Genomic DNA, 18261 nt, shown 5'->3' with positions numbered 1-18261 from the left:
AAGGCTGACTGCCTACCCTGCTTAAATCTCGAATCAACCTTGAGTCACAGTTATCTAAGGATAATTACCCAAATCTTGGCATTTTGAAGTTGTGTAAGGCACAATATTCGTAGTCACGGGGCATCTGGGTGGGTCAGTCGGTTAAACACCTGACTTTGACTCAGGTCCTGATCTCATAGTGCCCTGTGTCAGGCACTATGCTCAGCAGAGAGTCTACTTCCCCCTCTCCTTCTGCACACACACTCTCTCTCTCATTAAAAAAGCAGAACCTCAGGCCTAGCTCCCCAATTCTGAAGCAAAATCCCCATTTCAACAAGACCCCCAAGTGATTCATATGCACCTTAATGTTTAAGTACCACTGTCTTAGAATATTCCCAAGCACATTTGATGCAATTTTGTGAAATCTAGAGGTCAGTCTTGTCTCTGCATCTAATAATTCACAAAGTTCTATACCAAAGGTCCCCATTCTCTTTCTCCTAATTCTTACTAGGGCACCAATATCCTGCTTTCCCAGCTGTCATTTTCCCTCTCACCCTTCTTCCCAACATTTACTATATCTTTTCTGAGTGATCTTCCTCTATCAAAGGAGTCTGGTATCATTTCCTTTCTGCAATTCTTGAAAAACTAGTAAATAATGAGATCTAATCTCCTAGGAGAACCACAAGCATCTGCTGGTTCTTGCTCTAAAAGTTTATCTCCACCCTCCTCCACCCCACCACTCACTCTACACTGCCCTCACTCCAAGCTATTTAGAGTTCCCTAAATAAGATGTGACCTCGGTGGTACATTTTCACATTTTCCCTTCCAGAGCAGGATGGTCTTTCCTTCCTGATCTACTTAGGAAATTCTACTGAATCCACCTAAACGCACAGTCCCCTGAAGCCTGTTCTATCCCACCCAAGCAGAATTAATTTCTAACCAGTGTCAGTTTCATTGCATTTTGTACACACTACATATCAAATCATATTGAAATAATTTTTAGAGATGTATTTCTTCTTTGTTCTTATTAGAACCCAACCAGAACAGATGATCTTGAATGACAGTGAATTTTATATATTCTTGGTCTCCAGCATTCCGTGTCTACCATATGGAGGATGATCAATGAATGCCTATTGAATGCGTAAATGATTCACAATGAAATAAACCTTGTTCCTCAAATAATTTTAAATGTAATTTTGTAGAAAAATATTGAGTAACTTGTGTGTATTTTGATAGATATTAAAAATATATTACTAAAAGCAAAAATACATGAGAGGAAACTTATTTTTTATTACTGACAAATTTATTAATTACTCTTGGAAGAAAAAGTTATTAATGAGGTTCACGTGAATGATGTACCACCATTACGGGGTTATAGTTATAGTTATGAGCTGTTCCCCAAATTCGATGCCGTCTTGAAAACCTTATGAACTGCAGTAAGAGGTAGATTACAGCCTAAGCACGCACACTTGAATGTTAAGAGAACTTTTATTTTTGTTTGTTTGTTTCAAATACTGTTGAAGGGGCAGAGAGGGAAAACATAAAACTTTCAATCTGAAGTACAAAATATTAGAATTATCCAAGCTTAAATGGAAGACATACAACCTAGGCAATCATTCAAAAATGAGGAACAGACCAACATCACCAGGGGAGCCCTTGCAAACCAAACTCAGATCCTACTTAAGTGTAGGACACTCAAAATCTCGATCAAGTTCACTGAAAGTGACACAGAAAAATAGCAAAAGGAAAGAGAGAAAGGGAAAGGGGATGAGAATGAAGAAAGGAAGATGAAAGCCCCATGAAAATACTGGGCCCACTCAAGGTGCAAGAAAAGGAGGAGTGAGAAAGAAAGAGAGGAGACTGCAACACAAGAACAATCCTCTTCCAATAATGGCCACTATCTCAGCACTCGTCATGTGGATCACATGCTTGCACATCTTTCTGCGGAGACCTGACAAGAAGCCTCTTGGCTAGAATTAAGTTTGGGGCTGTATACTTTACCACTCAGATTACATGTAAATATTAGAATTCAAACTACTCCTCACTGACATATGCATAAAATTTTGAAAACCATTTTCTTAATAATGCAAGGTCCTTCCGGAGCTCCAGTATTTCTATGTGTCTCCCTTCTCAAGAAAAAAAATGCTGTTTTCATAATAATGTCCATTTTCATTTCATAGTCCCTTTACACTTAGTAGCCCGATATTACAATGTGGGTAAACACCATGATTTTATTTTATTAATCAAAAGAGAGGTCAAGATGTAAAATACTATGAAAAAGATGACAACAGAAGGGTCTTAGTACAAATATCTCTAAGATTTGAAGCCCAGAACAAAATTTCTTATGTCTTAAATTTTATCTTGTTAAAGGACCCATAAAAAATGACAGTCCAGGGGCGCCTGGGTGGCTCAGTGGGTTAAGCTGCTGCCTTCGGCTCGGGTCATGATCTCAGGGTCCTGGGATCGAGTCCTGCATCGGGCTCTCTGCTCAGCAGGGAGCCTGCTTCCTCCTTCTCTCTGCCTGCCTCTCTGCCTACTTGTAATCTCTCTCTGCCAAATAAATAAATAAATCTTTAAAAAAAAATGACAGTCCATTTCCCTAAGGGCATTAAAAATTAAGAAATTAAGAAATGTTTTAAAACAAGCTCACGCACTATTTTTGTCCAGTGGCGGTTTTCCTGACCGTTTCATCACTTGGTACTGACCCTCCCTTCCTTTTACTCCACTGTATCTCTACTTACAAGATTACTGTTCAACTCAAATGTGCAGATTGATAAATTACTCCAAAGATGAGGTTATATCATACTAATCTTGCATTGGTCAGTTTCGCCCAGTTCTTGGCCCAAAGAATGCACTTAATAAATGTCTCATACATCAGTGCCTTTAAAAGCCAATGAGAGTAATAACATACTTCTCTTTATGTTTTTCTAGCAGCAGAAATTAATATATAGTTAAGCTAGAAAATGTGTAGAGAAGAAAATTACAAAGCAGAAAAATAGCATCTTTTTAATGTCAGTAACAAGAGACAACGTTTGTCAACACTATTTTCCTTTACTCACCTATTGTCAAGTTCCTACCTTATGTATGTCAATTAGCCCCTTTTAGATGAGTATTCACAAAGGGAGCTGCTTCGAATGTATTACTTACATCCTACTGCTTTTAAGGTTAATAGTTCTTAATTGTATTGAGACAAAAAAGGAAAAGGAATGAGGTAATGAGTTTGTACAGCTTCATCTATGTGGTGGTTGTTTTAATGACCTTCCCTTCTCTGTTTTTCTGACCCCCTTTTCTAAAACCGCAAAACTCACAACACTTTCAGTGACCAAGCATGCCTGACTTGTTTCAAGTCCAGATCTTTAGACATTTATGTTTATGTTTGTCTGCCCAGAGCTTTCAAATCAGAAAACAACCTTGCCCATACATACTGATGAGGGGACGATGCTAACAAATAATTTAGCTAATGCTGTTACCTAAGAATAGCTCTGCAGAACTCCTGTTCTCATGTGAATTTGTTAGAGGGCCAGCGACAAACTCAATCTTCTTTCATACTCTGATGTTTGGGGTTATTTACTACCACCCGATTTTTGATTCCTGCTAAACATACACTTCAAATTTCATGACAGATATAAGCTCCATGAGACAACTTATAACAACTTTTCAGAAAATTGCACATTTGAGGATCCAATTTCATTCTTTCGTGCTACCACTGAAATCAGCCTTCTTTCTGATCACCAGGCAATTTTTCAACCTCTTTGAGATTTCTCTTCCTAAACAATTTCTTCTGGAAAAGCTTTTGGCAATAATTTAATGCTTTAGTCAGCCCTGATGATTTAGGTGAGTTTTAAAAATCTGAAAATAGATCCCAGTGAAAAGCAGCAGGGGCTGAACTTACCTGAGAGTCGGTGTCTCCCTGATGAGAGCCTTGTTCTGTCACACTTAAATGGAAACTCAGTAAATAAAGACATGTTATTTTCCTTTTTTGTGCTTAGCTATAAGAATTCATTTACCAAGGACATGCCAGTGACAAAACTTCATTGCTTTCCCTAAGTAGTATCAATTAGTTTTTTAAAAGACAAAATTTGACATCAGCATTTGCTCTAATATTGTGTGTGTGCACACATGTGTGTGTGTATGCATGTGTGTGTGCACAAGCATGTGCGCATAATAGTCAGGAACATACTTAGTATGTGACCGTTGGGGTTCAAGTGTTGGCCTTGCCATTTATTAGCTGTGTGACCTCGGCTAGCTTATTTAACATCTTGGTGCCTCAGTTCCTCATCTATAAACTAGTCTTAGTAACAAAACCAACCTCATAAGATTTTTGTGAGAATTAAATAAGTTTGTACAAGTGAAGTTCTTAGAACATTGCCAGGCAGGCAGACTTCCACAGACATCTCCTCAAGGCTGCCTGTAGGATGGGCATGTTGTAGAATATTTCTAGAATACTGTTAGCCGTGAGTCCCTATAAAACAACCATATTATAATCAAAAAATATTTTGCCTTTTTAAAACTTTTTAAAGCCTCTATATTGATAGTTCACAAAGTTTGATGATCTTTACTACTTATCACTAATAATTTTTATATCTATTTATTTCTTCCAACAAAGATGGAGAAAAGATATATAAATATCTTTTGCACTAGAATAAAGCTTCTTGTTTACCCGGTCCTATAGTAAGTATTTCATATGTAGAATTTTATTTTATTCTCACAAATTCCTAAGGAGTCAGATTCTCTTATTACCACCAATTTACACACAGGGAATCAAGGCTCTGGGAGACCACAGAGATCACTAGAAGTGTCAGAGCAGAGAATAAGGAGATGTCTGTGTGACTACAGGGATAGACGCTGAGTTCTTAAGAATGGCACTTAATTATGGAAGGGGCTACATGGAAATTCAGTTTAATATCCTCATTTCCCAGTTGAAGAACCTAGAGCAAGACAGTGACTAAGCTCATGTAAAATCTAGGTCTCTTGCTTTAGTCTGAGGGTCTCTCTGTCACACCACATTGCATTCTCCTTTCCTTTAGTCTAATCCTGGATTTATATTTTCCTACTTACTCAGTGTTGAGCAGAAAGTCAGGGGAAAAAACATGTTTGCCCTGAATATATTCCTCCCCCACACATCCATTTTTTCCCCTTTGAAGTAGCAACAACAGCTGCCAACCAAGGATCCCCCGGGCTTAGAGAGCATCAGTCGGCTTCACAGATGAAGGCAAAGATGAAAAGACGGAAATCCCTCCTTTAAAGAACTTTGCTAATGTTTTTCACTCTAAATTCACTCTTTCATTAGTGAACACTTTTAAGACAACCTTGAAACCTCAAGGCAAGAGTAGCAAAGCACTAAATTCTGGGAGCTGCAAGTGGTCCCTAACTGATTGCCAAGAGCCAAATGAAGGGGAGTTGAGTGAATGGACACTCAGGTCCCGAGCTTCTCTAAATCATTTTTTTTAAACTCATCCTTTCCATAGCCTACAGTCTCTCCCACCTCCCCTACATTGTTAGAGACAAACTTCATTAACCAAAGGCAATATTTATTTAGTGTTCCAGTGGTTTGAGCCCTTTATCAAGAGAAGACATCACAAGAGTTAGAAACAATATTTCCCGGTTTAGACCAAAAGTATTTGCATTCTAAATCTAAAATCTGGACAGAAAAAGCCTTCTTATATACATAAAAAGACACATGCAAAATGCCATATTTTAAACTGATTCATTTTACAAAAAGTAAGCTCTATTGTAATTCCACACTGAAAATTATCTCCTTTTAAAACAAAGGGCAAGGGGCGCCTGGGTGGCTCAGTGGTTTGGGCTGCTGCCTTTGGCTCGGGTCATGATCTCAGGGTCCTGGGATCGAGCCCCGCATCGGGCTCCCTGCTCCGCAGGAAGCCTGCTTCCCTCTCTCTCTCTCTCTGCCTGCCTCTCTGCCTACTTGTGATCTCCGTCTTTCAAATAAATAAATAAAATCTTAAAAAAAAATAAATAAATAAAAAATAAATAAAAAAATAAAACAAAGGGCAAGTTATGAAGAAAACAGTAACATATTCATTTAGTCATCTGTTTAATAAACATTTATTGAGCATTTACTATATTCTAGTTCTTACTATATTCTATATTTAGGCACTCACCTAAACGTTGACTTCCACGAACAAAATGGGCAACAATCCTGCCTTCGTGAAGCTTCATTTCTAGTGGGAAAAAACAATAATAATAAACAGGATGAATAAATAAAATATATTGAGATGCTAACTTGTGATAAATTCTAAGGGAAAAAAAGTATCAAAAGACATTAGAAGTAAGCAGTCGAAAGGAAAAGAAATCTGAGATGGTATGGTCAGCAAAACCCTGATGAAAAGGTAATTTTTGAAATAAAACAAAAAGGATTTGAGAGATTAAAATTCCACCAGAGAAGAACAAGTCCAAAGTTCCTGAGTTGGAAGATTATCTTGTATCTCTGAGAAAAATATCCAGGAGAGTATAGTAGCTCCAGTGCAGTGAAAAAAAGGGAAGAGTTCTAAGAAATGAGATCAGAAGAATAAAAGGAAATGAGATTATGTAGAACCTTACAGCTCATATTAAACATTTTGACTTTTACCATGAGCAAGATAGGAATCTATCCAAGAGTTTTAAGCACAGAGATAACATCTGACATAGTTTACTAGAATCTGGTTCAGGGAGTTAAAAATGGACTGAAGTAGTACAGGGTCAACAACTGGTGGGTTTTAGAATAAACTAAATGAGAGATGATGGTGACTTGGAGCAGCATGGTAGCAGTGTGGTATGGTGTAAAACGCTGGATATATTTTTCAAAGTAGAGACTAGAAGACATGTTCATGGAATTGAAAAGGGATGTAGAAAAAAAAAATGTTAAGTTTGAAACTTAACTTTCTGACCTGTCCAACTAAATCATGGATTGGAAATGGGAAGACCTGAGGAATGTCTGCGTATATGTTTTTTTTTTCTTTTCTTCCTTTCTTTTCTTTTTTTTTCTTTTTTTCTTTTTTTTTTTTTTTTTTAGTTTTGTTTTGTCTGCTAAAGATGGGAAAGGAGCTCATTTTTTAACATGTTTAATTTAAGATGTCTATTAAACATCCCAGTGGAGATGTCAAGTAGATAATTGGATATACAGGTCTGAATTGATAGGAGAGGTCTGCTAGGAAGAAATGAATTTGGGAGTCATTAGCATATAGATGAGGAAGATTCAACAAAGAGACTTAGACAGAGAGGTCAGAAAGTAGAAGGAAAACTAGGTGAGTGAGTGTGATATCCTTGAAGCCAAGCAGAAGAAATTACTCCAAGGAGGAGAAAGTAAAAGTATAATGAATGCTGCTCGTAGGTCAAGGAAGTTGAGGTCTGAGACTTGACTGCAAGATGTGGGATCATTTAGCAATGTGGGATCATTGGTAGCCTTGATAAAAGTAGTACCGGCAGAGTAGAGAAGTGTGGACAAAAACCTGATTAGAAAGAAAGAAACTAAAGATGATGAGTATAAACAACTCTTTCAAGAAAGTATACTCTAAAGACATGAGAAATAGGGAAATAAATGGGTAGAAAGTAGGATCAAGAAAACACTGTATGTAAAATAAGAGATATAAGGGAGTGATCCATTAAAGAGGGAAATTTCTTGATGCCATAAAGAACTAAGACAGTGGTCTTTGAGTGGGTCAGATGAATGTGATCTAGGGCAGGCTACTCAAAGGGTGGTCCAAAAATGGCTGGGAGACTGCCAGAAGTGCAAATTATTTGACCTTATGCTAGAGCCAATAAATAAGACTCTTAAGGGTGGGACCTAAAGATCTGGGTCTTAACAAGCTTTTTAGGTAATTCCTAAGCATATTAGTGTGAAAGGTACTACCTAGTACACAGGTGAAGGATCCACCTTATTTAGGAACACAGACAATTCATCTATAACAACAGGAGAAAAGGTGGTATATGTGGGCTTAGGTGAGGTACTAGGTATGGTCATGACCTAACAGAAATTTTCTAGTTATTACTTTGACTTCTCAATGAAGGAGGAAGCGAGAATACTGGTCCCTTCTTCTGCTTTGAGTTGGACTATTAATTCTAGAGACCCAGAGTGCCATTGTGTTGCATAGCAGGGTTGTATTAATGTCTTTGTATACTCCAAGCCCAACTCCGTCACCCTTTGCAAAAACAAACTTCCCACTTTTTCAGGGCCTAATGTTCCTTAAACTGATCTATACTTTCTGACCCTGCTTCAATCATGCCATTTCTTACCAAAAACAATGTTGCCACTTATGGAGCATCTGCCATGCTACAGGCACTTCTAAATATATTCTCTCATTCAGTCCTTTCACATTGATTCATGTATCCATTATTTTACAGATGGGAAAACGGGGGACTCATAAGTGGAACTGTTTATTTACCTAATCATTCACATGCCACACTCTCCAAGGAATAGAGCTTCACCAAAGTGATTTCAACACAAGCACTCTGTTTTCCTCAATTTTATGCCATTCCTCCCTCTTTTTTTACTTAAGGGGCTAAATGAGTCCACTCTGTTTTTTCCAGAGTCTACTTTGGTTTAACTGTTCTTTTAGCCAATTAGTACAAGTCATATTTCAGTGTTCTACCCAATTACTACTCTCTCCTCCTCCCCGGGTCTCCTCCCCCCTCCTATCCCCCCTCCCTCCTTCCCCCTCCCCTTCTTCCTCCTCCTTCTTCATCAATGATTACTTTACTCCCTACAGCTGTATCTTCACAATCACATTTAATATGCTATTTTCCTCTATTTCCTAAACCATCCACAAAGTTTAAATTTTTTTCAATTATAAAAATAAAGTATGAGTAGCCTATTCCTTCTTAAATTTTCTATTATTGAACAAGTAACATCAATCTCTTTCTCATTTTGCCTAAAGTTAAACTTTTTGGTTTTCTTTTTTTTTTTTTTTAAGATTTTATTTATTTATTTGACAGAGATCACAAGTAGGCAGAGAAGCAGGTAGAAAGAGAGAGAGGAGGAAGCAGGCTCCCTGCTGAGCAGAGAGCCTGATATGGGGCTCCATCCCAGGACCCTGAGATCATGACCTGAGCCGAAGGCAGAGGCTTTAACCCACTGAGCCACCCAGGTGCCCCAAACTTTTTGGTTTTCTATCATATTATAAGTGGCCATCAGGTCTTTTCATGCATTTACTTTTCATGTATTTCCTTACTTCCAAAGCTGGGTTTCCCAAACCCCCACATATACCTGCCACACAAATAGCCCCAAACTAGAAAGTGTTTTGAGAATTAAAGCACGGTTAAATGTTTGTGCTCCATATCAAGGGGAAAAAATTCCAATGACAGAATATGCTGATATTACATAAGATCATCTGTAAGTCTTTCTTGGTCAATATTTGCTTATTAATTATTTATCATATAGGTTTACCATGAAATATTTTCTAGGTAATAAAAAACAGGCTACCATAAAAAAATCTAATGAATATATACATTAATCAATATCTTTCAGCAGGTCATAAGCAATAATGCACTGTTACAGGTTCTACAATTATTGACCTACATTAAGATTCTAAATAAATAAATAAGTAAATAAGTGTGTAGTCAGGTTATGTTTTCTGTTAAATTACTAACAAAAATCTGTTAGATATAGTAATATTCTCACTATTTACTAGCGATGGAACTTTTAAAATTATTTTTCAAGAGAAATGTATAGGTAATCATGTAATTAAATCTAGATATTATCTTAAAGTCTAAATAAAATCATTGGTAGTTTAAGACACTGTGTGCCTAAATTAATCATTTTTGTCTTCTATGTAGGACATATTATTTTTACTAGGCCCTTGTGGCCTAGTGAAATTAACTCTTTTCTGAACTCTGTATGTTTGGTAAATTACTATTCAGGGATTTTCTCCACCATAGAAGACCCGTATCTGGTATGTGACAACAAACTTTATCTTCTTCTTACATCATACTTCCACTTGTATTTTTCATCCTGATGAATATTCACCACCCAAACCCCAAATCTGAAATTCCCCCGGGGTAACTTCCTCTCCCTCTCTTCTTACATGTATGCAATCAATGAGTGTTATCAATTTTACCTAAAATCTTCATGGAATCCATCTTTTTGAAGTTCACGGAGTTTCTTATTTCCAGACCTCCTCCATTCTTGCCTGAACTTGGAAACCATGGCCTTAAGTGATCTGCCTGTCTTGGATTTACTTTGCTGTTCCTGCAATACCCATCTGTCTACCTTGTATCATAAAAATGCCAAAGTAATAATAATTTGAGATGCAAATCTCAATAACTAATGACTTCACTGCTTTGCTCTAAATTCTTGAATTACAGACAAGATCATTTCCAGACCTCTTTAGGTGATCCTAAAGGTCTGGGAGCTGGTCACTGCTAGCATTTTCAACTTCATCTTTTGCTACTTACTCCATCAGAACCATTCACACTATTCTTCTGGAACTTCTGTGACCATGGGGTTTCTTGTCCTGAAAACAGGTTGTTACTTCTACATAAAATCATCACCTCCCTCATCTGCAAACTAGAACTCAACTTCTAAAATGGAAATTATAATGATAATCACTTCACTAGATTAGGAGAGCACAGAAAATTATTTAGCTCTTTACAAATAGTAGCTGGTTTTTTTCCCACAGCTAATAGTCATTATAATATACGCTTTTTTATTTCAGTGTGTGCCATTTAAACCTACTCTTAAAACAACACATTATAGATTTGATGTTGTTGATAAACTCCACTGAATTTTACACTTTGACTACTGTCTCTTTCCATTCTTTAGTTACTTGCATCTCTAGAATTACTAGAATTATTTCTGGAGTTACTAGAAGCATTACATTTGCGTTGGTTTTCTTCCTTTTGTTTAAGTATGCATTTTTCTTTTTTTTTTTTAAGATTTATTTCTTTATTCTTTTCATAGAGAGAGAGAGAGAGAGAGAGAGAGAGGAGAAGAAAGAGGATAGGGAGAGGGACAAGCAGACTCTGTGCCCAATGAAGGGCTCGATTCCACAACTCTGAGATCATGACCTGAGCCAAAATCAAGAGTCAGACACTTAACCAACTAAGCCACTCAGGAGCCCCTCTCCTTCTTTTTTTTTTTTTTTTTTTTTTAATTTTTAAATAAGAGCATTGTCTCCCCTGACAATCTATCCTATATTCTTCTAAAGATGCTATTATTTTGCTGACTGATAGTTCATTAATAACTATAATTACTATCTCCATGTTGCATCTTAAATTCTCTAGCCATTGCATGTATATTAGTTTTCAATCTGGAAATTATGCTCTTGAAAAGATACTTCCCCTCCTAAATCAGGTAAAATTCCAGGTGTAGTTTTCAAATAAGTAGATTTATAAATTCACTTTGCTTTTTGTTATTGCCACATTGTAATCCGTGTAAAACTGCACAGTCCTTTCTCTGAATACTCTTATGCAAGGCTAACTTTAATATATGAACTATTGTGCTTTTATCCTTATTGATTTCTCATATTATATAATAATATACATATAATATATAATAACCACAGGCTTTCCAGGCCTGTGGTTTAAAAAAAAAAAAATGAGTCAACTAAAATCATTTGGATGTATTTTGAAGGGGAAAATAAAAAGCCTAAATTCTTAGGTAATAGAAGGAAGATTTAAGGAGTCTCTCAGTATTCAACTTAAAACTCTTTGAGAATAAAGGGCATACACACTTCTATAAATATATATCTCTTTCATTTTATTAAAGACATTTCCTTTATTTCTGCTGCCAAAACTGTTTATGAAAAATATGTATCTTTGGCTGAGAATTCGAGCTACAAACAATTCCAGAATTCTCCTAAGGAATCAAAATAGTATGTTTCTTTCTTATAACAGGTTCCTTTTCATTTAATTTTCATTCAGCCATATTTCCCTTCATGTCTTCTCTCCACATTTTTTTTTTTAATTTTAGAACACATATATTGTACAAGACAACCACCTCGGATTTATTCCATTCGGGACCTGAGATTTAGATATGAGCAATTCATAGTATTTATAAAAAGAATATAATAATTCTATCCATAAGCCCCAAATTCAAGATACATATTTGCCAATCCAACTCTTATAAACAGATCATTGAGTCTTAAAGCTGAAAGGGGCCTTAAAGATCGTGGAGTCCAAACCTGAAAACAATGAAAGCCAAAAAATGTTAAGTCACTGGCCAGTCACTCAACTAACCAGAGAATAGGACTGGACCCTCAGGCTCCCTAAATCCAAGTTCTGGGTTCTCTTTTAATAAGTCACATGTTCTCTTGTGACTCCTGGTTATCAGTCTGTCATTCTGCACAAGGTGAAAATACAGTTAACAGAGTTTGTCTTTTGTCTGAGCAACTTAAGAAGCCCTCATTCTTAAAAGTAAAATTGGAAACATGAAATTTCCATAACAGAAGCTTTCCTCTAAGGCTGCCTTTTCTGTCAGTTCACAAGTAAGTTGCCTAAGGTAATGTTTTCCAGAGGCAGTAGCTATTCATCTTTGACTTTTTTTTGTTTTTAGAGGCAACAATGCTAATTTTAGGTTACTGTTTAAAAAACATAAAATAAAAATATCTTACTCTCAATATCTGATCATCTTGGAAATTCTTTGCAGACTTGTTTTCATGCTCTGCCTGAAATTACTCTGTCTACGCCTGGCGAAATCCGTAGATATTAAATTTGATGTTTGAAATGTGCACTTTGGCAGACCTCCATCCAAAGGTGTATTTTTTATGAAGGATAAAGAGCAGCTGATTAGACTCACAAAAACCCCAGAGGAAATAGACTCTGTTGATGATAACTCCCAACAGTGGAGCAGAAAGAGCTCAAGTTTCCCTCTCCCTCCAACCTATGCTCTCCAAATTACCAACCAAGCCCTATCAAGAATATTTCCTTTGATGAGCCAGCAAAGTGTCCGGAAAGGAGGGAGAAGGAAGAGCAAGGCACTTCCCATGAGGGTGAGGTAAAGAGGTTCTGTGAGCTTTCCCCAGCGATTAGAGCTGGAAAAGTTGATCTCTTTTCATGCTGTAAATGTGGCGAGCTGCAGTCACGCCTCCCGCTGCCAGCCCAGCTCCGGGATCTTAATCAGTCACTATGAAAACTCATTAGCTTCACGGCAATGAGTCCTCCACTGCTGAAGCTTGGCGCTGTGCTTAGTACCATGGCAATGATCTCAAACTGGATGTCCCAAACTCTCCCATCCTTGGTAGGACTGAACACCACGAGGCTGTCGACGCCAGATACCTTAGTAAGTCACTCCGGTGGGTTTGGCCATCTTGGGAAGTAAGTGCTTTAAACCAGTGGGCTTGATTTTCTAAACTGTGAAGGCTGAGATTTTGCTTCTGTATTTACAGGGCAGCTTCACGGATTCGATATTTATGTGCTAACTTTAGTCATGGGTATTTCTTTGTGAACACTTTAAAGCTACACCAAAAAAAAAAAAAAAAAAAATAAGTGTACTGTCTGAGAAATTAGCTGTGAAAGGAAATACTTGACTCCTTCAATTCTTAAGACTGATAAACTCTAACTTAACTATATTAACCGGAGGTTTGGAAGGATTCTTTAAGAAATGTGTTTTGTTGTTTGTTTGTTTGTTTATCATTTTGCTTCTTCTTTTATGTCTATAAAATTCCCATAATTTTACCTGCAGAGTATGCTATAGAGTATATTCCATCTAATCTAGTTTTCCTATAGCAGGCTGGAATTCAATTCTTAAGACTGTTTGCAATGCCTTCGGTCTGAGAAGCCAACCTCTTTTAAACATAAATTTTAAAAAACCCTCAGCAATTTAAAGCCTGCCAAAAAGACTTTAAGAGACACAAGCAATATAAAACTTACTTGATGATTTATCTCTCTTTGTTTAATTTTTTATAAAGATTCTCCTATCATAAGCCTAGCTCCTGTAGTCTTCATTTACCTAAAATTAATGTCTTTTTAACCCTTCCCACGTTATAACAAAATCTTTTCTGGTAGTTTGAACCACAGTTTAGTTTGCAATACTCTAAAACCTTTCAAATAAAAATGAAAATGCTGGTTTTTCAGACAGAAGTTACAAATTCAAACAGAAGGAATATCCTCAAAAAAATCCTTTCCCTGCTATCAAATAAAGGATACAGAAACAATTAGCATTTGGAGCTCTTTACCTTCTTATCTTTATCTATTTTTACCACTGGATTACTCCAGTGGATCAAAAAGTCTGATACTTAAAAAAAAAGTAACCTTCCATTTTCAAGACTTATTTGCAGGTACTACAAATAATTAATTAATCTATCGATGTGTAACTGAGTAGAGCCAAATCAAATCGATTATATAATTTGCTAGATTGAGCTGGTTCTTAGGGCATGGACAGAGCACATGTGAGGCATACTATGACCCACTTTTATGTTTACCTCCCTTAGATCATTTAAGTCACCTCACTGCCTCTACTGTTGAAATTCCCCTCCCTTCCTGCATGATGTATGTATGGCAGAAGGGATATAAAAAAGATTTCTAGTTGTAAAGAAAACATGATATGTCATCAACAAACAATTATAAAATCAATTTACATTAGCTACTATACACTGAGCCAAATTTTCTCAATGTTCAAAGAACCTGATAGTTCTCGACAATTTAGTGGTTGAATTAACTCTTTCAGCAAATAAATCTAAACTAAGATATTCATGAATGATTTATATCACAAACTTCGTACCTTGGTTCTGATATGTCTATTTTTTGTGTATGTAGACGTTGGTTTTCTTATTTCCTATTGTTGTTGATGGAGAAGAATCAAATTTCCAAAATTATGCTTGATTCTTTTAGGACTTCTAGTTATCTTGTAAGGTTAAAGTAAATTCATTTTCTTTACTTCCTGATTAGTAATCTATTGGCTAAAAAACATAAAGCATTGCCGTGGTCTCTGAAGGTTCTGATATGACCAAATCCACCTCTGGGTGACCAAAAAAAAAAAAAAAAAAAAAAAAAATTAGGGACATTTACACTATGTTATTCTTCACTAGAAAGGAGAAACCAGGTTGCAAAAGCTTTTTTTTTTTTAATGTTTTACAGAAGTCGCATACTTTACAGAACGATGGCTATGGCACTTCCCTACCTTAGTTATTCAAGATGATGGCTTATACCTTATGATTCCCATGGTGACAAATGAATGAATCTGTATTTCCTAGATTAAGATCATAAAAGGTTAATGCAGGAAAGGATTTCTGAAACCATCCAGGCCAGTTATCTTCACACTATTTTTGGCAGTGGTACCTTTCCCCCACCCCCCCAAACTAAATCTTATGTAATACACGCTCTGTTGAGTGAAACTTGAAGTGGAAATCCAGTTTGTAAAACAGGTCATGGATGGAATATTAAATTAAGGGAGGGCATTTATTGGCCCCCCACCATCTGCTCTCTCCCCACACAATCAACCCCTTGTCCTAGACAAGATTCCTCCAGAGAAAACTTACAGACCTCAAGGGTTCAGTTGGAAACATGAATGATCTAATCCAACCTCCTCATGCCGCAACTGGGAGGAATGACCCAAAATATGTAAGTGACAAAACATTATTTCCCCCAGCTAGTGAATGAGAGAGCCACAGGTAGAAGAAAGTCCTCTGACTGCAGTCCTGATCAGAGGAGTGGTCTCATCCTTTACTAGTCCTTACCCCTCCTGGCCCTGGTGCCACAGTAGGTTCATTCTGCCCTAATCAGATGGTTTCCCATAACCCTAAACTCTACTTCCCTTCTATGAAAGGGTTAACATTGCCCTTCCTAGTAGATTCAGCTAGGATATCCTGCCCCTTTTAACTTTCTTGCTGAATGTCCTCACTTTAGACAGTATGAATGGGATGAGCCTGCATTTGTAAACATCAAAACAAAACAAAAGAAAAAAAGAGTAGGTCTTAAAATTTGTTTTCTGATTGTTTATGGGATGTGCAGATGGCAAAAAGTGCAGATTTACACAAATATGAAGTCTTTCTTTAGAAGGGTAGTTTCAAGTGACCTGAAAAAAAAAATAAAAATAAGGAAAAAAAAAAAAGGATTTCAGTGATTAAATGCAATTAAATCTGTTTATAGCAAGTGTCTCTGAAATAGGCAGTGTACATTTGATTGTCTCAAAAGCTGAAAGAGGTTTTTAAATCTCTAAGATATTTTTGTTAAATACAGCTCCTTAATAGGGGAATATACTCCCTCTCATTTTTGTTGGAATCTTGAAACATTTCTTTATTGTCCTCTTTGGCCCTGTTTTTCTCTCTTTCTTCCTTTCTTTTTTTCCTTCCAATTTATCACTGGGCCCACCAGCCACTGGAGAGGCTAGCGTATGCAGAGGTGAAGCCTTGGCTCTAAGAAAGCTCAGGCCCCCTCTGGCACTTCTCTCTGATGCAGAGTAACTGCCCCTTGAGGCTGAGCTTCTGAAAAATGCCCCACGCTGTGGCCTCCTCACCAGGAAGAACCTGGAAAAGAGCAATTAAATAAGCAGAGGACATTCAGCAGCCACCAGCTGTTCCCAGGCTGCCCGACTGCTGGGGTGGGAAGAGGCCTCAAAGGGAACCCGTGGGCCTAAGTGATTTGTTTTGCTACAGTTTCAAACATCTAGTTGACTTCTCCTCATAAATAAACTACTTCACTCAGTTAGTCCGTTTTAAGTCCTGTGAAATGAGAATACCCTGACGCAAACTCTCCACACTTTCTACATTTCTTATTCTCAACTCACCGACGTTTTTCAGTCTGCACGGAGACACCAGAGTTCTGTTTTACAGTTTTTCTCCCTCAGATCCTTAGGCAGTATCCCTCTTGTGAAAGGGCAGCTAAGCAAATTAAGGAGTGGGAGATGGATGAGAAAACAGAACTGCAAATCTTGAGAGCCACAGAGAAAGCGATAATTGCCTTTTTAGAGAAGAAAGGTGACATGGATAGAAGAGTAGATGTATTCCTGTGTGAGTCCTTAAAGCAGAAGTAGGGCCAAAAGGGGAAAATGACAAAGACAGAAGTTCAGATGGAGCCCCTCAGCTTGCCGCCAGTGGAAGGGGCTGCCTGTGAAGCTGCGACATTCTTACCGTGCAGAGTTCGAGTGGAAGCACAAGAAAAGACAGAGGCGTGACTGAGTGGAAAGACACAGGGCTGGATGTACCTCTGACTGAGTCTTTCCCAACTCTAAGTCTTTGTGATTTCCAGAACATGAACAGAGGTGTTCAACAGACCTAAATTTTTATCTTTAGGTTTTTGTGTTTGTCATTTGTTTTTGTTGTTGTTGTTTTAATAGTTGTTTTTCTTGGAGCCTTGAGGCTTTCTTGAAGGAAAATATGCATTTCTTATTTCAGTTCCACCTAGTCTCGTAAGAAATAGGAAGAAAACTGCTATGCAGTGACCTCTTTATTAACACATCCTCTAGAACACAGCTTCCTTCAGTGTGGTCTGTCAACATCTCTCCCATTCCTTTCCTCACACTTCTCCTTTCTTCACAACTAAAGTCATTAGCACGCTAAACCACATTTCACTCTCTGAGATCAAACATACCCTCAGACGAAAAAATCTGTAAGGCGTTTCATCATCACTTCAGTCTCCCCACTCTAAATCAAATAGGATCTAACAAATGAATTTTTCCCCTGCTTTATTTTCCCCTACCTTCTACACCACTTCTAATAGATTCCTTATTCTTTTTTTTTTTTCCTCAATCTGTACTTTTATGAAATGCCTAGAAACTCAAGATAAAACATAAGACCTAGCAATGTTCAACTCGCTGATTCGGTTCCCTTGAAAGGATCAAAATTCTGTCTTTTGTCTGCCTGTCTACCTGGGTCCTGATAAAGGATTGCAGAGCCCACCACAGGGACATCCAGTTGTCTTGCTGAGCCTTTACTGCTAACAGCTTCTCCGGGGTGCCAACTGCTACTTATTTCCATACTTTTTAGATGATGCCCTCCATCTGCCTGCATGCCTCTCCTCCATAGCAAATTTTTTGACTTTTGGTAAATGGACATAGAATATCTGTCCACATTTATCTGCAGAGGATAGAAGAAAAGACAGTGCTGACAGCTGAAGAAAACTTGGTCTAAAGTCCTATATGTGACATTGACTAAATGGATGACTTGAAAAAAAAAAAATTGCTTATGTTGAGTTTCAATTTCCTCACAAGTAAAATAATGTCAATGTCTAAGGAAGGGTCATTCTTTCAAAGAAAAGTAAGATTAAATCAAAAGGTGGGATTTTATAAACAGAAAAACAAATGGAAATGCATGATGTTTTTCTTTATTTTTACTTTTACCTCAGTCTTCAGGATCTCTCTTTTCTGGTACAAAGCCCTTGGAGTTTTGGGAGAACTCTCACAGTAGCTTTATA

The 18261-nt window shown here is 37.2% G+C and overlaps 1 protein-coding gene across 4 annotated transcripts in view; it reads left to right on the top strand.

Annotated features, from left to right (window-relative positions):
• Positions 1-18261, top strand: part of OLFM3 (olfactomedin 3) — a 203140-nt gene that overhangs the window by 135493 nt on the left and 49386 nt on the right. Inside the window, exon 1 of one of the 4 annotated variants that reach the window (XM_082686512.1) lies at positions 12923-13192. The exons of 2 other annotated variants lie outside the window; for them this stretch is intronic. In XM_082686512.1, the coding sequence (XP_082542638.1) occupies positions 13064-13192 (129 nt within the window). In that variant the 5' untranslated portion in view covers positions 12923-13063. Of the gene's footprint in view, positions 1-12922; positions 13228-18261 lie in introns of those variants that run through there. One more of the 4 variants, XM_082686515.1, reaches the window with a different exon arrangement.

Source organism: Mustela nivalis, assembly GCF_964662115.1.
Source record: "Mustela nivalis genome assembly, chromosome: 10".
In the NCBI taxonomy this organism is placed as follows: domain Eukaryota; kingdom Metazoa; phylum Chordata; class Mammalia; order Carnivora; family Mustelidae; genus Mustela; species Mustela nivalis.
Note: the sequence above shows the minus strand (reverse complement) of the source record. Positions and strands in the feature narration are given on the sequence as shown.